Source organism: Bubalus bubalis, chromosome 19 (genome assembly GCF_019923935.1).
Source record: "Bubalus bubalis isolate 160015118507 breed Murrah chromosome 19, NDDB_SH_1, whole genome shotgun sequence".
Lineage (NCBI taxonomy): Eukaryota > Metazoa > Chordata > Mammalia > Artiodactyla > Bovidae > Bubalus > Bubalus bubalis.
Genome location: NC_059175.1, coordinates 63,705,594 through 63,724,655, shown reverse-complemented (window position 1 = coordinate 63,724,655; position 19,062 = coordinate 63,705,594). Strand labels below are relative to the sequence as shown.

Sequence of the window (19,062 nt, the reverse complement as noted above, 5' to 3'; positions counted from 1 at the left end):
CTGTTATGACAAAATTATATGATTTCTTGAATTTGTTTCAAAATAATTTGGTGAATGTGGGTGGAGCATGGGTGGGGATTTAAAAGAAAAAAGACAGGCCATGAATGAATAAATCCAAGGGTTGAGTGTTCCTTAGACTTTAGAACAGATTCTAATTTTGTATGTATTTCAAAATTTTTGTGATACAAAAGTTACAAAATAGCAAAAAAAAACTAGTGGATGAATTATTAAAATACAAGGTCTGATTATACTTGGCTTCATGATATAAGTGTGACTTCCTTGAAGACAGACACAAAGACTAGTTTACTTTTCATCCTGAATGCCTATAAGTGTTGAGGGGTAAAGAACTCTAAAAACTTCTGATGAATTAAATAATAAAAGAACATGTACACATAGTAATCAATTGATCCTACAGATCTGTGGAGATATTTGAGACAGCAAAAGAACTCTGTCTGCCATGCAATGCCAGGTAAAGACAAAGGCATACGCTGTGTGGAAGGACTCGGGCTTTGTGGAGAAATGCTGAAGTGAAGACTTTTTTGTTTCGCTTGGTATGTTGTTATTTCTGTGGGCCCCATTTTTCTCCCCTGGTTCACACGCCTAGGGGGCTGACAGCAGCTGTCAAGTAAACGTGGCCTCAACGATGGGATTTTCTATCTGTGATAATTCTGAGCTTGAATTCTTCTCAGTTTCAAAATACGAAACACTCGCAATGGGGGATTTCATATTTTTGCTCTGATTTTAAACTAAAGTCACAGAATAACAGAGTGATAACCGCTGCTATCCTAAGCATGAGACTTGCACTTCAACGGTGCCTTTGCAATGCGAGCGTGCCTGACTCTCACCTTTATAGGAAATGACTGGGTGCTCTGCTCTCTGGCACAGAGACGTGTCTGTCTCTGGCTGGGCGAGTCTCCACCACCCCAGGCTTGAGAACAGCCACGCGATGACGCAGGGTCCCTTCATGATGGGCAGGAGACCGTCAACTCCGGGCACTTGTCTAACCAGAAGCTCGTGGTCCCGTCATGTGTGGAAAGTGCCTAAAACACACAGAAAAGAACAAGTACATGAACATAGGCTCAGGTTTTTAGTAGTTGGCCTTTTGGTAAAGCCTCAGCACTCTAGTTAAAAAAAGACAGAGACTTGGAGTACTTAGAAAAACATCCCTTTTTCTGGAAGATATTTCAGAAATGTGTATATATATACATATACAGGCTTCCCAGGTGGTGCTAGTGGTAAAGAACCCACCTGTCAAAGCAGGAGACATAAGAGACACGGCTTCCATCCCTGGGTCGGGCAGATCCCCTGGAGAAGGAAATAGCAACCCACTCCAGTATTCTTGCCTGGAGAATCCCATGGACGGAGGTGCCTGGTGGGCTACAGTCCATGGAGTCACAGAGTTGGATATAACTGAAGTGACTTAGCATATAGATATATATATATATATATATATATATATATATGCTATATATATATAAAAGATTAATAAGCTTTAAAATAAGATAGGCTTTTATATATATATATATATATATATATATATATATATATATATCTGAATCCAGACCTCTGTTCCTCCCAATGACTTTATGAGATAACCCATCCATTATAAAAGGGAAAATATTCACGCTTAAGCTCTATCAAGTTGTCATCATCACCCCTGAACAATGCACTTTAAGACTTATGATCATCATTTGGTTTTTCCCTCGGAACACCATTCTTACCTCCCTGTGCAGACACAGACCTGTATGTGGAAGCCCTCTGAATTCCTCCCCTTCCCTTTTCAAAATACAAAAGCCCCTATTAAATAAGGCCATGAGCATTGCCCTTTCCTAATAACCTGATTAACATCATGCCCCCAGCTCTTAAAAATCATCCACAGTAAGTGAGTTTATCCTTTGAAACTTACTGATGATCTGGCTGCAAACTTTCTGGCTAGCGATCAAGTGTGAATCAAATAAAACCTAAGCGGAGCACCTACTGGGTGAAATGAAATTACTGCGCTGGGAGCTCAGAGACTTTAAAGAGCATGAATAATTTAAAAGATTAATAAGCTTTAAAATAAGATAGGCTTATAAAAATAACGATAATCCAAGCTGTTGGAAAACCATAAAAAGAAGCTGGATTGCTGTGGGAGTTAGGGGAGAGAGCACGCTGCTATTTAGGGGAATCAAGGATGGGCCCAAGGAGGACTTCATATTTGAGTTTAATCGTAGAGGATAAAGAGGATTTCAACAGACAGAGATTTCCGGAAGTAATCCAGAAGAGGATGAAAAGACACACTGGATGGGATAAGAGGAAGGATCAGGCTACACGTGCTGGGAACAGTTTACTATACTCGATCTGGACCCCAGAAGATGTAAAGGGGAGAAGGGAGAAGCAGCTTAGAGAGCAGGTTGGGTTAAGATTTGGAAGGTGAATGATACTAAGTTCTGAGGTCTCTATTTTCATAACAATAACCTACCACAGTATATTAACATTAGAAGTAATGTTAACAAGATCACTATCTCCAGAGTGCACACAGGAAATTGGGTAAAAAAGAGCATAAAGGTCGAAAAGTTAAATTGAAGCTATGGCAATTGTCCAGAAGAGGAATAAGTGGAGCTGTGATTTCAGGGGGCTTCAGTGTCAACAGAAATTAAGGCAAACCCAGTAAACATGCCATGTGATGGGTACAGGGAAGTCCAGAAAATTAAAGATGTCATAGATTCTTCAACCTGCCTCCCACTGAAAGATGGATCTGCATCCCTTCCCTGCAACCCTGAATCTGGGTTGGCTCTCTGACTGCTCTGCTTGGCGGAATATAATCGAAGTGATGACACCCAGCTTCCAAGCTCTCAGCCTTAAAGACTGGCAGTTTCCACTTCCTGTCTCTTTGATCACATCCTCTGGGGCACTGAGACACGGGGTCAGAAGTTCAATGCCCCTGAAACCGCCAAGCCAGAGAGACCACATACAGGTCCTCCTAGCAACATCTCCCACATAGTCCGGGTTCCCGGCCAGCCCCACCAAGACGCCTGATATGTGAATGAAACCCACTGAGTGACTTCAGTAAGTATCCCAAGGGCACAGGCATCAGTTAGTGGAGCCTGGCCCAACTTCCTCATAAATGGCCATTGTTCCAATCTGTTAAATGTGGAGGAACAGAAAGCAAAAAGCACAGACGGACTCCAAGGATGTAAGTCCCTTTGAGGACAGTGAGGCCATTTTTTTTTTCCAAATATGAAAAACAACAGAAGAAGTTTTAGAGGAGGATATGATCATTTGGTTTGGTGCGTGTTGGGTTTAAGATGCTAAGAGAACATTTAAGGAAATGCAGCAGACTGTGGAAAATCCATGGCAGATGCTCAGAAAAGAAAAAAAAAAGAATCAGAGACAGCATATAATATTTAGAATGGTTAAAATCATGGGTGTGGTTCAGACTCATGAAACATGAGAGGGGGAAAAATTGGCTAAAGAGAAGTATTTATTTAGAAGTTGTTAAAGAAAAGTAACCACACAAAAATAACAGAAGAAACACAGAGCATCTCACAAATATAGCACCATGGGGGCCAAATTAAGCTGCTGGGAGGACAGATATAACACACTTTAAAAAGAGACCTCATCAGCTGTACCCTGATGAGGCAGAGCGAAGACCACTGGCTGTATTTAGTCAAAGAACAGTCAGTGGTCAATTTTGGAGTCAGTTTCAGAAAAACGGGAGACAGAATCCATGACGCAAGGAGCCAAGAAGGAAATGGATGAAGCAAAAGAGGGACAGAATATGTGTGGTACCTTGAATGTTAGGTAACCCCAGAAAATTCGATGAAGTCAGATAAGCACTAAGAGATCAAAGTTCTGAAAATTTTAGGATACAGAAAAAAATGATCATTAAATATGTCTCCTTTTCTGAGGAGTGGGGGCTGGAGAAGAGAATGCAGATTTTGGAGGGAGAGGTAGTAGAAGACCCAGAAAAACAGGTGACAAAGGATTAAGGTTCCAGAAGAGGAGGTGCTTGTGAAAAAGAAGAAAGGGGTTTCATCTTTAAAAACAGGGTGTGTTCATGAATAGATGGTAAGGGACTGTACAGTCCATGGGATTCTCCAGGCCAGAATATTGGAGTAAGTAGCTATTACCTTCTCCAGCGGATCTTCCCAACCCAGCGATTGGACCCAGATCTCCTGCACAGCGAGTGAATTCTTTACCAGCTGAGCCACAGGGGAAGCCGAAGAATACTGGAGTGGGTAGCCTGTCCCTTCTCCAGGGGATCTTTCAAACCCAGGGATCAAACCCAGGTCTCCCACATTGCAGGCGGATTCTTTACCAGTTAAGCCATCAGGGGAGCAAAGAGAGGGTGGTTATGAAAGGAAGAAAGGGGCTTCATCTTTAAAAAGGGGGTGTGTTCATGAATATACAGTAAGATATCAAGATAGTGATGAGACAGAGATGATATCTCAATATATGAGATATAACAATGGAGAAAGCATGAAGTGGAGGGTACATCGTCTTTCACAGTCTCCGCCTTCTGATTCCTGTTGACTCAATGTTCCCGGGGTTAGAAATGTGCAAATTAGACAGAGAAACAGATGAAGGGGCTGCAAATCATGAAGAGGCAAGAGAATGGTGTCCGTGGGAGGGAGAGACTGTGAGCAAGAAAGGTGGAGGAAGGAATGCAGAGAAAAACTGGGGTCCAGGGACACCTCCATCCAGTGGGGCCACGGCCCCTGCCCAGAGATAGCACGCTGTCATGGACAATGGAGTCCCAGTCACTGAGGAGCGGGGCACAGAGATGAGAATGTAGATTCAAGAAGGAGAGGTAGAATAAGACCCAGAAAAACAGAGGTGCCAAAGGATTATGGTTCCAGTAGAGAGGGTGGTTCCGAGAAGGCGATGGCACCCCACTCCAATACTCTTGCCTGGAAAATCCCATGGACAGAGGAGCCTGGTGGGCTGCAGTCCATGGGGTCACTAGAGTCGGACACGACTGAGCGACTTCACTTTCACTTTTCACTTTCATGCATTGGAGAAGGAAATAGCAACCCACTCCGGTGTTCTTGCCTGGAGAATCCCAGGGACGGGGGAGCCTGGTGGGCTGCCGTCTATGGGGTCGCACAGAGTCGGACGCAACTGAAGCAACTTAGCAGCAGCAGCAGCAGCAAAGGTGGTTATGAAAAGAATCAAAGGGATTATAAAATTAAAAGCATGGTTATAGTGGATTATAAAATTAAAAGTATGATTAATTTCACCCTTGGAACTGGGGTCACAGCCTGCAAAACTGGAGACTGTTCTAGAATGCCAGCTTAGAGGTGAATACAGGGACCCACAGGGAATCCTGGGGTCCCTGTGACCTGAGGTTTATGATGTTTCACCAAATGACGTATCTTAATAGGAGTTTGGGATTAACACAAAGACACTATTATATATAAAACAGATAATCAAAAAGGACCTGCTTACTGTACAGCACAGCAAACTCTACTCGATATTCTGTAATAACTTACATGGGAAAAGAATCTGAAAAAGAATGAATGTATGTATATCTAGAAATAAATTACTGTGTTATGCACATGAAACTAACACAACATTATAAATCGATCCTTTGCTGTTGTTGTTTAGTCACTAGGTTGTGTCAGACTCTTTTGCAACCCCATGGACTAGCCCGCCAGGCTCCTCTGTCCAAGGAATTCTCCAGGCAAGAATACTGGAGTGGGTTGCCATTTCCTTCTTCAGAGCATCTTTCCAACCAGGGATTGAACCCACATCACCTGCATTGGCAGGCAGATTCTTTACCCAACTCTACTCCAATATAAAATAAGAAATTAAATTTTTAAAAAGAATAACACCTGTCAGAGGTGCTCAGGTGTAATTCTTTTCTGTTCAGAGCAAGGAGATGCAGAGCACCCTCACCAACCCTCTCGGGAAAGGTCGCAGCTAGATTATCACTGCCCCACATCAAAAAAAAATGGTGATGATTAAAAAAATATACAGGAAAGCTAATGAAAGTAACACTGTAGCTCAACAAGTGCTAGCTGGCTTTGTGACAGGCAGGACAGCAAGCACTGACACCCACGCCCAGCACCCACCAGGCGCCCAGAGCTGTATCTTGGACACACCAACTCCCTCTGAACAGCATCCATCATAGAGATGGATGGGAACACGGCCACCTCGACCTCTGAGACTGAGCTCACGTCCCCTTAAGGCTAAAAGCAAATTCTTTCTCTTGCAGATCGCTTTTCGTGTGTCAGATCTAAGGCAACCCAGACCCACTCTATTATGTGGAACAAGCCATACAGACAACCGCCAACTGCAACTCTCTTATGTTTACGATAGCCATGCATTCCTATCTCGGTCCTGACATCTCTGCCTCCCGAAGGAAAGGTGAAGAAAAATAACACAAATGCCCGATCCGTCCCCTCCCTGGGATTTTGGAAGTGATGATTAGAGAATGAAATACCGTGTCAAGTGAAAAGAGCAGCTAAAATGGGAGAGACCCGTGGTTTGATGGGGAGGAGATGAAATTACAGGTTTGCCATGTTAGGCTAAGGGAAGCACATTTAATGAGAACAGGTGATTTTTAGAAGTTTATAATTTTCAGACCATAACATGTTACCTTTTTTTCCCTAAAATAAAGGCACTATAAACAGTCATCCTGGTAAGGTGCCAGGGAGGGACATGCAGAGTCGTCATTTAGATCGGGGTTTTCTGAGCATCCTACCATCAAAACTAACTCCTTGAATAGCCTTTTACTCTAAGTGGGCTCAGATATAAACATCAGGTCCTTCCATCCTGGCCTCTCGCTTCTTAGTGGACTACCATGGGGTGGGGAGAAGCATCTTTATGTCAGCAAGTTCAGTGCTCAGTCTCGGACATACTGATATTTAGATCCAGGCAGTTCTTTGTTCCGGGAGCTGTTCTGTGCATTTGGCACCATCCCTGGCCTCTCTCTACCCACTCCTGCCCAGTAACCAGTAGCGCCCCACTATCTGTGCCATTGAAAATTTCCTCCAGACTTTATCAAATTGTCCTGGTTGATAATCTCTGATTTGAATGTGTCAAAACACCTCTCCCTCTTTAGAAATAAAAGAATCTATCATCACTTGAAAGATTACTTCAAAATATGCTTATAAAATTATCCAAGTGAATTTGTATTGAATCATTTCTGGAAAATGTCAAGAAAAATGAAAGTCACGTTAAATATAACTATTTAGCTCCATTGGGGGAATACATGAGGAAATAATTTTCAAAGGTTCAATTTCAGGAAAAGTTGTTCGAATTCCATCCTATTATCTCTGGAAAATTAAAAGTATGTTTGGTGAGTTGATACTAAGCAAGTGATTTTGCCAATAGGAAGATTTATTACAGAGAGCCTGTTTGGGCTGTGCAATCAAATCATTTTCGCTGCAGCTTCTTCAAAATGCCTCAAGCCTTCTTTTCAGTTTCCTGATGCGGGAGGGAGGAGCCCTCTATAAGCTCGATCTAAAGAAGCAAAACTCTGTATATGTGTGTTTGTGCAATAAATAACATTTCCCATTCACACCCACACTGCAAATGAATAGGCTTTGGGGAACAGAAAATAACTGTTGCTTTTAGTAAAAAAAAAAAAATTACTGCTGTCAGAAGAAAAATCAAAAGAATGAAAGCTACACAAGAAGTTTTGCTTCAGGAACAAAAGTCTCACTAGTTATTAGTAAAAACAGATCCAAAATAAGCTTCATGTACCTCTTTTCAGCAGCGGCTGGTTTTCTTCTGAGTCTTAGGTTACAAGTAGCCAGGTTCACTGGTGTTGAGAGCCTGTGGAAACCCTGTCAGCCCAGCTCCTACCTGATGGCTTCAGGACTACCATCTCCAGGAGGATGAAGCCAGGTGAGAGAACTGACCAATGAGAGGCTTGGAGAGGACCAGCAGGCTGAGCTCCACCCTCGCAGGAACACAACAACCCTCGGGAAGACGCTCTGCATGTGCATCTTAATTATAAAAAGTTACGGTCTTGGGTACCATCGGAAACATGACAGCGTTTGGAAGATGGGGACGGCCAGCTCTTCCGAAAGGTCTGTGTTACCCTCATCTTTCCAAGCATCTCGTGGCCCTCCTCCATGGGATCAGGTGAGCCACTCCCCCAGGGACTAAAGCCCCAGCCCAAAGCAAAAGCAGCAGAACCACTGAAGAAACCAGCCTACCCTTGGAACAGACCACAGAGCCTTACACCTGCACACCCTGGCACAGCCAAACATGGCATCCTGGAGGCTGTTGCACCATCAGCACCTGGCACAGCCAAACGTGGCATCCTAGAGGCTGCTGCACCACCAGCAGCGGCCAGGTAAACAGCCCGGCCCTACTGAAACCCTCGCAAGATCTTCCCGCTGCTTTCCCAAGACAACCCCTTGCCCTTTCACCAACGACCCATCTCCTCCCAATTCCACCGTCACCGCTGCCAGCACCAAGGCTTCCCTTTGGCCCCTCCAGCAACCCAGCCATGGTCCTTCGGGTAAGCCTTGCACATGCATCTGCACATCCACTGATGCCTCAGCCCCACGTGTGTCCTGAGGCTTCCCACTACCCAAGGTCAAGGCTGGCCTCCACCTTCTGTACACACAGCAGCCGCCTACTCCAGCCAAGGTGGCAGATCCCCTGCGGTAAACCCTGATGAATCATGAACAGTCTCTACTTCCTCATCAAGGGGTCTATGGAAAGTCATAACCTTCTAGGTTTCTAAATTTTGACTTCTTTCTTTTTTTTTATCACAAATAAGCTATGGGCTGAGAGCGTAGTGACAGCCCCAAGTTAGACATTCCAACAAGCTGAACCGGCTGTCTGAATGAATCAGAAACCACATAACTGATGTCTTATTTAGCATAGAGAGCTCACCCACCCCTCGCCACAGAGCAAGCACCCTCATCAGGCGGTTTATTCAGTCCCTTGACACACGGGATACGGAAAGTGTCTCAAAAACTCATGAATTTGAGAGATGGAAAGGACACTTGAAGTCATCTCATCACTTTGCAGCAGAGAAAGCAAAAGCTCAGATGGACTGAACAGATCTTACAGGTTAAGGTAAGAAGGAGCAAACAGTGGCCGGCCACATTCAAACAGGAGCAAAACCCCCTGGCCCTTTGCCTGGTGCCCCTACCTTCCTGCTCACACTGGGGAGACCACACGCTCAGGGCCACAAGTTCAAATGACTCAAATCACACCCAGAAACACAGTTCTCTCTCGAGACTAACCATGGTCTGGAAACAGGGGTCGTCACTAATCCAGCCAGTCACTGAAGGATGACATCTGTGGGCAAGGGAGAGCCCTGTGACACAGGCGCAAAGTGAAGAGGGCACAGTCCGGGCACTTCCAGCTCACAGGTGTGAGTAATCAAGCAACTCAAAATCCACCTTTTGATAAATACCCAGTTATCCTAGAAGTAAGAGCAAATCTTACGAGCCACAGGAAAAGGAGGAATCCCTCTGAATGGAGGAAGAAGCTATGACTTCTAAAGGGTTCAAATTCAAGAAGGGAGAATAAAGGTCAGGGGCCATCCAAGCCCATGGGGTGTATTCATGGCTGGAAGGAGCCTGTTGAATGAATCTGGGCTCTTTCCTCATAACATCAGACATTCTAGGTACTGAGCAGGAAATGCCATTAAGTGAAGAAGCAATAAAACAATAAACTTAATGCAAAGTGTCCAAGAAAATAGATTCCTCTATTCTTCTCCAAAAACAATAACCAAACATTGTATTCTTTGGGAAATAAAGCAAAATTAAAGTTTTCTTATTACAGTACTGAGTCTATAAAGGAAATCAGGATGTTCACCAGGCATATTGCATCTTCAATTTTTAGGTACATTTTTATAAAAATTGAATCCTCTTTACATTGTTTTAACCCATGTACCATGACTGCCAAATTTCAGCCAAAAGAGGTTGTACACAAATGAATTAGTGCAACATTTTTAGGAATGTCTTAATGAAAACCCTGACTGCCCTCAAATATGGAACCCCTTCTGCATGGCACCTTCAGGTAACTGAGCAAGAAACTGACTTTCTTACTCACAGATTTTCATCATATCTGAGATGAGATGGAATTTTATGGCTATATAAAATGACCTCATGGTATAAAATGGGAAAAAGCAAACATTAAACTATTTTATACATTTCAATAATGGTTCGGCTCCATTGACCTTATTTTATACCTCTCTTCAAAGGGAATTGTTATTAGACTTTTGCCTTTTTCTCCTTGTTTAGTTCCAGATCGCCTGGAGGGATCATAAAAATAAATGAAGTCCATTGGATAAAATTATTATTTACACAAAGGCAATATTAATTTTATCTGTCAGCAGGTTTTAAAACTAAGTGAACGTTCATTCAATGTACTTCTGTGCTAGCTACACCAACAGGAACTCTTTCTAAAAAAGAAAAAAAAAAGTAATGGTCCCACAAGACAACGTAACTATTAATATATTTACAATTACTAAGGGATTTATCCAGAGAAGTTCCCTCAAGGCAGGAAACTCTTATGGGCAGAACAAAATAATCACGTTATAAATGACTCTCGTAGTGTGACAATTACTATTCATAGCTCCTGTTCATTTTTAGGTAAGATAGGCAGGAGGCGGAGCGCCACTTTGTCTCTCGTCAACCAGAAGGTGCAATGTCGATGGTGACATGCAAAGCACGCAACAGTGGCAGGAAGAAAAGAATGCTCTCCGACATCTCTACTCTGCTCAGCATCACTGACCACCTTGTGATTGCCAAGGCTGATGAGCTTATGCCATGGGCATCTATCACCATGGCAACTGTGCTCATGGCCTCTGCTCTTAAACGTCTCCCCAAACCCTCTCCTCCCTGGCTTCCCTAACCATGCCAATCTCCCAGTGCTCTACTGCATTCAGAACCCTTATTCCCCACTCTTCCCTTTAAATGAAGGTGTAACTCAGCCTCTCCTGAATATTCATTTCTTCTCAGTCTATGCACTCTCAGTGGCCCATCTCTTCAAACTCAATGACTTGATATAGTTCCTAAAAGTAGGTGATTCCAAGTCTATAATGCTCTGTGAGACCTCTGTACATAATCCAGATCTATAAATCAAAATAGACCTCTTCCAAAAATAGACCTCTTCACATAAATCAGACAGAAGGACCCCATCTGAGGGTGACTTCCTTGTCTGCCTTACCAACTGTATCCTTTATGCCTACTTTCTCTTATCGCTGCTCCCCATCTACTCTGACATCCCACTCGTAATCCAAGGACTCACCTTGTCTCCCCTCCTTCATCTTCCCAAAGCTCCTCTGTCATTTTGTCACTGTGTTCTGACAACTCTCCCCCAGCCCACTGGAAAAGACCATGATGCTGGGAAAGATTGATGACGGGAAGAGAAGGGGACGACAGAAGATGAGATGGTTGGATGGCATCAGTGACTCAATGGACATGAGTTTGAGCAAACTCCAGGAGATGGTGATGGACAGAGGAGCCTGGCATGCTGCAGTCCCTCGGGTGGCAAAGAGTCGGACACGACTGAGCGACTTAACAGCAACAACCCCTCCCTACCCTAAACACCCTCTCTATTTCTCTCCTCTACAATATTAGCCATTTTTTAACAGATTTTCTTGTCTCCAGTTCCAGTTTTTAAGCTTCATCTCTGAGTAACAACTTTCTCTGATTCTTTCCCACTTTCCTCTACCCCCATGGGGCCCCTACACATCAACACTCATTTCTATTTGTCACCCTGAATTACAATTACCCATGTACGTGCTTCATTCGAAAATAAGGCTGTGACATCTTAGCCTCTGGACAATACAGAAGGTACAATATATGCAAAACAAAATGATCTCATGAGAAATGAGTCAGTGGGGAGAAACAGTGCACTCACACATACCTCTCTACCTTCTTATCAATGTTGATGCTCCCATTAAAATGCAATTCTTGTTCCCTTTCCTTCTATGACTCTGCTAGTCACTGTCACAGATGTTTTATTCCTCTATTAAAATTCTCTTAACATCTGGTCCAAATACAAGGATTCCCACGGTTTTGAGAAATGTCCTTTCTAAATGTCATAATTTTCCAATTAATGGTCAAAGGGATGAAGGGATTACTATAGGCAGACCAGCTAAAAAGAGGAAGTCTCACTGGGCCTGGAAACATGAAAGCACATGGAAGATATAACTGAAGTTTGTGAACCCTGAGGTGTTTGGATAAGTTATTCTAGCACACCATAATTCGCTGCAACCGCTTGGAAAAAAAATCATAGGATGAAAAAGGAAGAAATTACAACTCACAGCAGAAGTAAATTCATCAAATTCATTGTTGTAGGGTGAAAATACAAATAACTTGAAATAGCATCAGATAAATCTGGGGCTTCCCCGGTGGCTCAGCAGTCAAGAATCTGCCTGCAATGTAGGAGACTTCCAGGAGACAAGGGTTCAATCCCTGGGTTGGGAAGATCCTCTGAAAGAGGGAACGGCAACCCACTCCAGTATTCTAGCCTGGGAAATTCCATCGACAGAAAAGCCTTGTGGGCTACAGTCCATGGGGTCATTAAAAGTCAGACATAACTGAGCACACACGCAGGAGATTGTAACAGATAAATTTACATATAATAGACTACTAACAATTTGGGTTTCGTGAAAAGGCCGCTGATTGGTGTTTTCAGATTTCAGTTGGGAATGGCCCTGTGTGTAACATCTAATGATACCTATTAGGTCCAATGGGATTTCCCCAGTGGCTCAGATGGTAAAGAATCTGCCTGCAATGCAGGAGACCTGGGTTTGATCCCTGGGTTGGGAAGATCCCCTGCAGAAGGGCAAGGCAACCCACTCCAGTACTCCTGCCTGGAAAATTCCACGGAGAGAGGAGCCTGGTGGGCTACAGTCCACGGGGTCACAAAGAGTCAGACATGACTTAGCATGCAGGCACATTAAGTCCAATGGACCAACATGTCAAAGCTTATTCGTTGGAGTTCAAATCTGTCACACTCTTTGGTCTAAGAACAAAAAAGACAAACCTCATGAGTACTAATTACTATCTGGGGGGCAGTTATTCAAAAACAAGAATAAGAAATCCTTACTAAAATAAGTAATAACTATAGTTAATATTGCATTGCATCTTTGCAATTTGCTAAAAGAGCGAATGAGGCTTCCCAGGTGGCACTGTGGAAAAGTATCTGCCTACTAATGCAAGAGATGCCGGAGACTCATGTTTGATCCTTAGTTTGGGAAGATCCCCTGGAGGAGGAAATGGCAACCCACTCCAGTATTCTTGCTTGAAATATTCCATGGTCAGAGGAGCCCGGCAGGCTATACCCACAGGTTTGAAAAGACTCGGACGTGACTGAGTGACTGAGCACACAGGAGGGCAAACTAAAAGTTCTCATCACAAGAAAAAAATACTGAGACATATAATATCAAAATCAAAGATTCCACCATCAGAGTGATAAAATCTAAGAAACTGCACAGAAGGTTATGTGGTTACGTACAGCATCAATACACTTCTTGTTTTCCTGAAACAAGCCTATAAAATAAGCATTGACCATCTTTCGTATTCTACAGATATAGAGACAAGACTCAAGGAGGTCCCGCAGATAAATGGAAGAGCTAACAATGTTAACAGGTGCATCCCTGGTTCCAAATCCATAGTCATCTCGCTACACTGAAGATACTGCCCCTGTGTATACAATAAGCATTTATTGACTAGAGATTGGAGCCCTGCTAGACACATGTATCATCTGGCTGAAAAAATAAGCAGGTGCTCTATTTCTACCAACTGACTTCGTATTGGGCTTGAATATGTGTTTCCTTGCAGATAGAAATTTTGCTAACTGGCACCATCATTCAGCGACCCTGAAGTCAGAGATCTCCTGGACCAGAATTTAACCCAGCCAGTGATGAACATGCACCCGCCTGAGCACAACTATGAGATGGCTTTAGCAATCTTCTGTCATTCTCTTCCCACCATCTACACATCCTCCTGGGAGCCCAAGACGTGGAAGAGCAACCATCAGGTGGGGAATATCAATTGATGTCTCAGCTCCACCTTGACCCTGAAACTGCAACTTCCATCTCCTCTTCACTCCTACTTGAGTACAAAGAATTACCTCCAATCAAACAAGGACCTAACACACCCCTAGCTGCCACTCTCCCCCAAATCTGCTTCCTCCCTGAGCCCTCCCCATCATAACCAGAGTCATTTTGGTGTCTCTAATTTCCCCATGTGATACTCTGACCCATCAACAAACCCTATCCTATGGCTCACACTTCACACTGATGCTGAAGCTCCAGACTCTGGCCACCTGGTGCAAACAGCTGACTCACTGGAAAAGACCTTGATGCTGCAAAAGACTGAAGGCAAAAGGAGAAGAGGGGCAGAGGATAAGATGGTTAGATAGAATCACTGACTCAACAGACATTAATTTGAGCAAACACCAGAAGACAGTGAAGGACAGGGGAGCCTAGCGTGCTGCAAGGAGTCCATGGGATCACAAAAGAGTGGGACATGACTTAGTGACTGAACAATAACAACAATGAATCACACGCCTGGCCCCCTCTCCCCTCAAAGGCTGCAATCCCCACGTGAAGCTGTTTCCTGTCCCACCTGCACCCAGCAGACCCTCTCTCATCAGAGTCTTGGGGCTTTTCTCTCTTGACCCCCCTCCACAGAAGTCTATTATCTACACTGTGACCAGAGTAATCTTTATAAAGAGACCGAAAATGTCAAACTCATAGAAGCAGAGAGTAGAACTGGCTGCCAGCAGCTGGGGAGTGGGAGAAACCGGAAGGAGGACAAAGGCTCAGTTACATGGGATGCAAATGTTCTAGACGTTTAATGGACAGCATGGTGACCTGGTCAATAATACACACAGTGTGCTTGACATGCACTAACAGACTAGATCTTAAACATCCTCATTACACGGGCACACGCAGCTGACAGACGAAGGGGTGGGTGTGTTCAGCAGCTTGACTGTGGCAGTCATTTCACAGTGTGTGTATATACATCAACACATCACATCGCACTGTCCTAATGATATGGTATGTTCACACGAATTCCTAATATTGGGGGGCCTTTGTATTACAAGCCCAAATATAATGAAATCATGGCAGATTGTCATTTTTTAAAACTTTTATTGGAGTATAGTTGCTTTACATTGTTTTGTTAATCACTGCTGATGGTGACTGCAGCCATGAAATTAAAAGATGCTTACTCCTTGGAAGGAAAGTTATGACCAACCAACTTCACTTTCACTTTTCACTTTCATGCATTGGAGAAGGAAATGGCAACCCACTCCAGTGTTCTTGCCTGGAGAATCCCAGGGACAGCAGAGCCTGGTGGGCTGCCATCTATGGAGTCACACAGAGTCGGACACGAATGAAGTGACTTAGCAGCAGCAGCAGCAGATAGCATATTGAAAAGCAGAGACATTACTTTGCCAACAAAGGTCCGTTTAGTCAAGGCTATGGTTTTTCCAGTGGTCATATATGGATGCGAGAGTTGGACTGTGAAGAAAGCTGAGCGCCGAAGAATTGATGCTTTTGAACTGTGGTGTTGGAGAAGACTCTTTGAGAGTCCCTTGGACTGCAAGGAGATCCAACCAGTCCATTCTGAAGGAGATCAGCCCTGGGATTTCTTTGGAAGGAACGATGCTCAAGCTGAAACTCCAGTACTTTGGCCACCTCATGCGAAGAGTTGACTCATTGGAAAAGACTCTGATGCTGAGAGGGATTGGGGGCAGGAGGAGAAGGGGATGACAGAGGATGAGATGGCTGGATGGCATCACGGACTCGATGGACATAAGTTTGAGTGAACTCCGGGAGTTGGTGATGGACAGGGAGGCCTGGTGTGCTGCGATTCATGGGGTCGCAAAGAGTCGGACACGACTGAGCGACTGAACTGAATTGAACTGAATGTACAGGAAAGTGAGTCAGCTCTGTATATATATATATATATATATTCCCTCTTTTTTAGATTTCCTTCCCACTTAGGTCATTTTAAGATAACTGATTCACTTGCTTCATTAAGATCTTACATCACTTGTGATTTTTGATCCTATTCCATAAGTAAAATTGCATATTACTTTTTTTAGGCTTTTAGGTGTTGTTTCAAAGTTACAAAGTTTCATAAAATTGTTTAGATAATCGTCCAATAAAATTTCCATCCTATTTGCTCTTTAAGAAAACAAAAACAAAAATCCCTTTGTGCGCTGTATTATGTGCTGTGCTAAGTTGCTTCAGTCGCGTCCGACTCTTATTGATCCTATGGACTATGGCCCACCAGGTTCTTGTGTCCATGGGATTTTTCCAGTAAGAATACTGGAGTGGGTTGCCATGCCCTCCTCCAGGATCGAACCGGTACCTCTTAAGCTTCCTGCCCTGGAAGGTGGGTTCTTTACCACTAGCACCACCTGGGAAGCCCCACTGTATGCTGGAAATAAACGCAATTTCTATTTATCAATTGTACCTCAATAACGATGGACAAAAGAACCAATTATAATAAAATATCTGCATGTTTTTAAAGGACTGACCCCACCCACTTCTGCACTTTCCCCAGCACTCCTAGGCACCATTCTGGGACCACACACACCCATGCACACACACCCAGGTACACACAGGCACACACTCATCTCTGTGGTATTTTTGCCCACTGAGCTCATCAGCTTTCAGATGCCACTTGCCACTCCTTAGGTCCAGAGGTCATTTCTCCAGGTTGTTTCAAAACATTCTCATGCCTCAGGCTTCTTTCAACGTCACCTCCTCAGAAATGAGTCCCAACCTGGCAGGCTGACATGGCCTCTCACTGTCTAGCAGATTCTGCTCTGTTCTCTTCTTAAGCCACTTAAAATTACATGAAACCACTCCACTGATGTATGTGCTTATGGCCTGCTTAATCCATAAGAATATCAGAGCTGGAGGACTGAGCCTCAGTCACGCTCAGTGGATGTTCCCAGGGTCCAGAAGAAAGTATGATATTAAATATTATCGACTGACTGACAAGGCCCTAGAAAGGAAAGAAACCCAGACAGCCTTCAGCTAAGTGATGGAAAAAAATCACTGTCAAGGCTTGAATGCTTTCTGCCAATGTCTCTGAGTGGTGCTTATCATAAGTTTCAGAAACATTTCTATGGAAAACTACAAGTTTCCTCACAAGCAATCAGTCTATTAGGTGAGATTTCAGGAGAAGAAGTCAGCAAAGCCCGTGAATCAGATGGCACAAAAGCATGGAGCAAATAGCGCGTTATACAACGCTGGGGCATGCAGATGTGCTGTGAACATATGGTGTTTTATTCTTCACTTCATTAGCCTGAAATATGGAAAGGTCATTGAGGACATTACAATAAAGGTCTCTGTGGTTTAAAGTAATCCCCAAATGTTTTAAATTCTACATTTTCTAAATATTAAAAAAGAGGTGACAGTGGATGTGTTAATGGAAACACAATAAGAAGAATTCCTAAATTCAAGTCCAGGAAAAGCAGTGACAGATTGCATCAATTTGGCAAGCCATTCCCAGGTGGCGCTAGTGGTAAAGACTTTGCGGACCAATGCAGGAGGCTCAGGAGACATTGGTTCAATCCCTGGTCCAGGAAGATCTCCTGGAGATGGAAACAGCAACCCACTCCAATATTCTTGCCTGGGAAACTCCATGGACAGAGGAACCTGGTGATCTACAGTCCATGGGGGTCACAAAGAGTCAGACACAGCTGAGCCACTGAGCACACACACAACACAACAAACACTCTTCAACTGTGACGCTTCAACAGAATTGCAGGATGCCTGCTTGCTTGCTCATGCCATGAGAAAAGCAAGAAGTACCTATGGTCCCCCTCAGCCTACAAGTCCCAGTGACCCACCTGCCCACCACTGCTGGCTTGAGATAGGCAGCAATTCAGAGATGCTTAGGCACACAGACTCTGGACCTAGACTGCCTGGGTTTCACTTAGCTCTAACAATACCCTTATGCCTCAGGATCCATTATCTGTCAAATGGAGAAAAAAGCCATGGCTTAAGATCACAGGAGTTAATTTGAAAGAACACAGATAACTCCCTAGCAAATAGGAAGCACCAAAAAGTTTTAATAAACAAATAAGGGTTATTTTTAAAACGCTTCTTAAAATTTGCAGGGTAAAAAAAAAAAAAAACAAACCCTCCAGCTACCAAATTAGTGTCTTCCTACAAAGGGATGATAAAATCAGTTCATGGTTTAAAAAGAGCTGTGATGGTGGGCGGCCTCAGCCTTAGGAAAATTCCACATCTCCCCAGGAAGCATGTAAAAGAACATTCACAGCAGCATTTTTCATAATAGCAAAAAACGAGAAATAACAGAGGTGTCCACTGAGAGAATGGGAAAGCTTATGGTATGTTATATCATGGGGAAAATGGATGGGCACCAGCTGCATGCAATGTAAACAAATATTAGAAACATCATGGTGAGAGAAAACGTCAAGAATAATATACAATACAGTAAATCAATATTTGGGATTCCCAGGTGGCACTCGTGTTAAAGAACCACCTTGCCAATGCAGGTCAGATCCCTGAGTCAGGAAGATCCCCTGGAAAAGGGAATGGCTACCCACTCCAATATTCTTGTCCGGAGAGTCCCATGGACAGAGGAGCCTGGCGGGCTACAATCTGTAGGGTTGCAAAAAGTCGGACACAACTGAAGTGACTTATACCTATTAAAAAATATACAAAATTAAAGGATAATTTGAATTTGTTAAAACAATATTTAAGCACAATACTATAAATCAATTATACAATTACAAAAAGATTATAAGAATTGTAGAAATATGCTGTAAAACAGCTTAAAAATGTGAATAAGACATAAAAAATGTATTCTAAAAACAAGGAAGGCAGTGTAAACAGAAACTTCACAGTGGTGCTAATGTGAAAGTTAGGAAACGTTGAAAGAACAACGGAGGAATTTTACTACTTTATCACCTCCCCATGATCAAGCCACTTGAATCAATTAGACCCACTAATCCTCTTCAGCCCCATCCACTTCCCTGCTTTTCTACTTCCACCCTCTGCATGGACAGAAATGGTCTCTTCTGTGTCTCTGTTAGAACCCCATGCCTCCTCTGAGGTCCATATCACTCACGAGTTCCCCCATGTCCATTACCATTTCC

General features: G+C 43.5%; 1 protein-coding gene across 2 annotated transcripts in view; it reads right to left on the bottom strand.

The window, feature by feature from the left end:
• Nucleotides 1-19,062, bottom strand: part of SEMA5A (semaphorin 5A) — a 565,459-nt gene that overhangs the window by 362,728 nt on the left and 183,669 nt on the right. For both annotated transcript variants that reach the window (XM_025270715.3, XM_044932529.2), the window contains exon 3: nucleotides 846-1,040. In XM_025270715.3, the coding sequence (XP_025126500.2) occupies nucleotides 846-966 (121 nt within the window). In that variant the 5' untranslated portion in view covers nucleotides 967-1,040. The remainder of the gene's footprint in view (nucleotides 1-845; nucleotides 1,041-19,062) is intronic.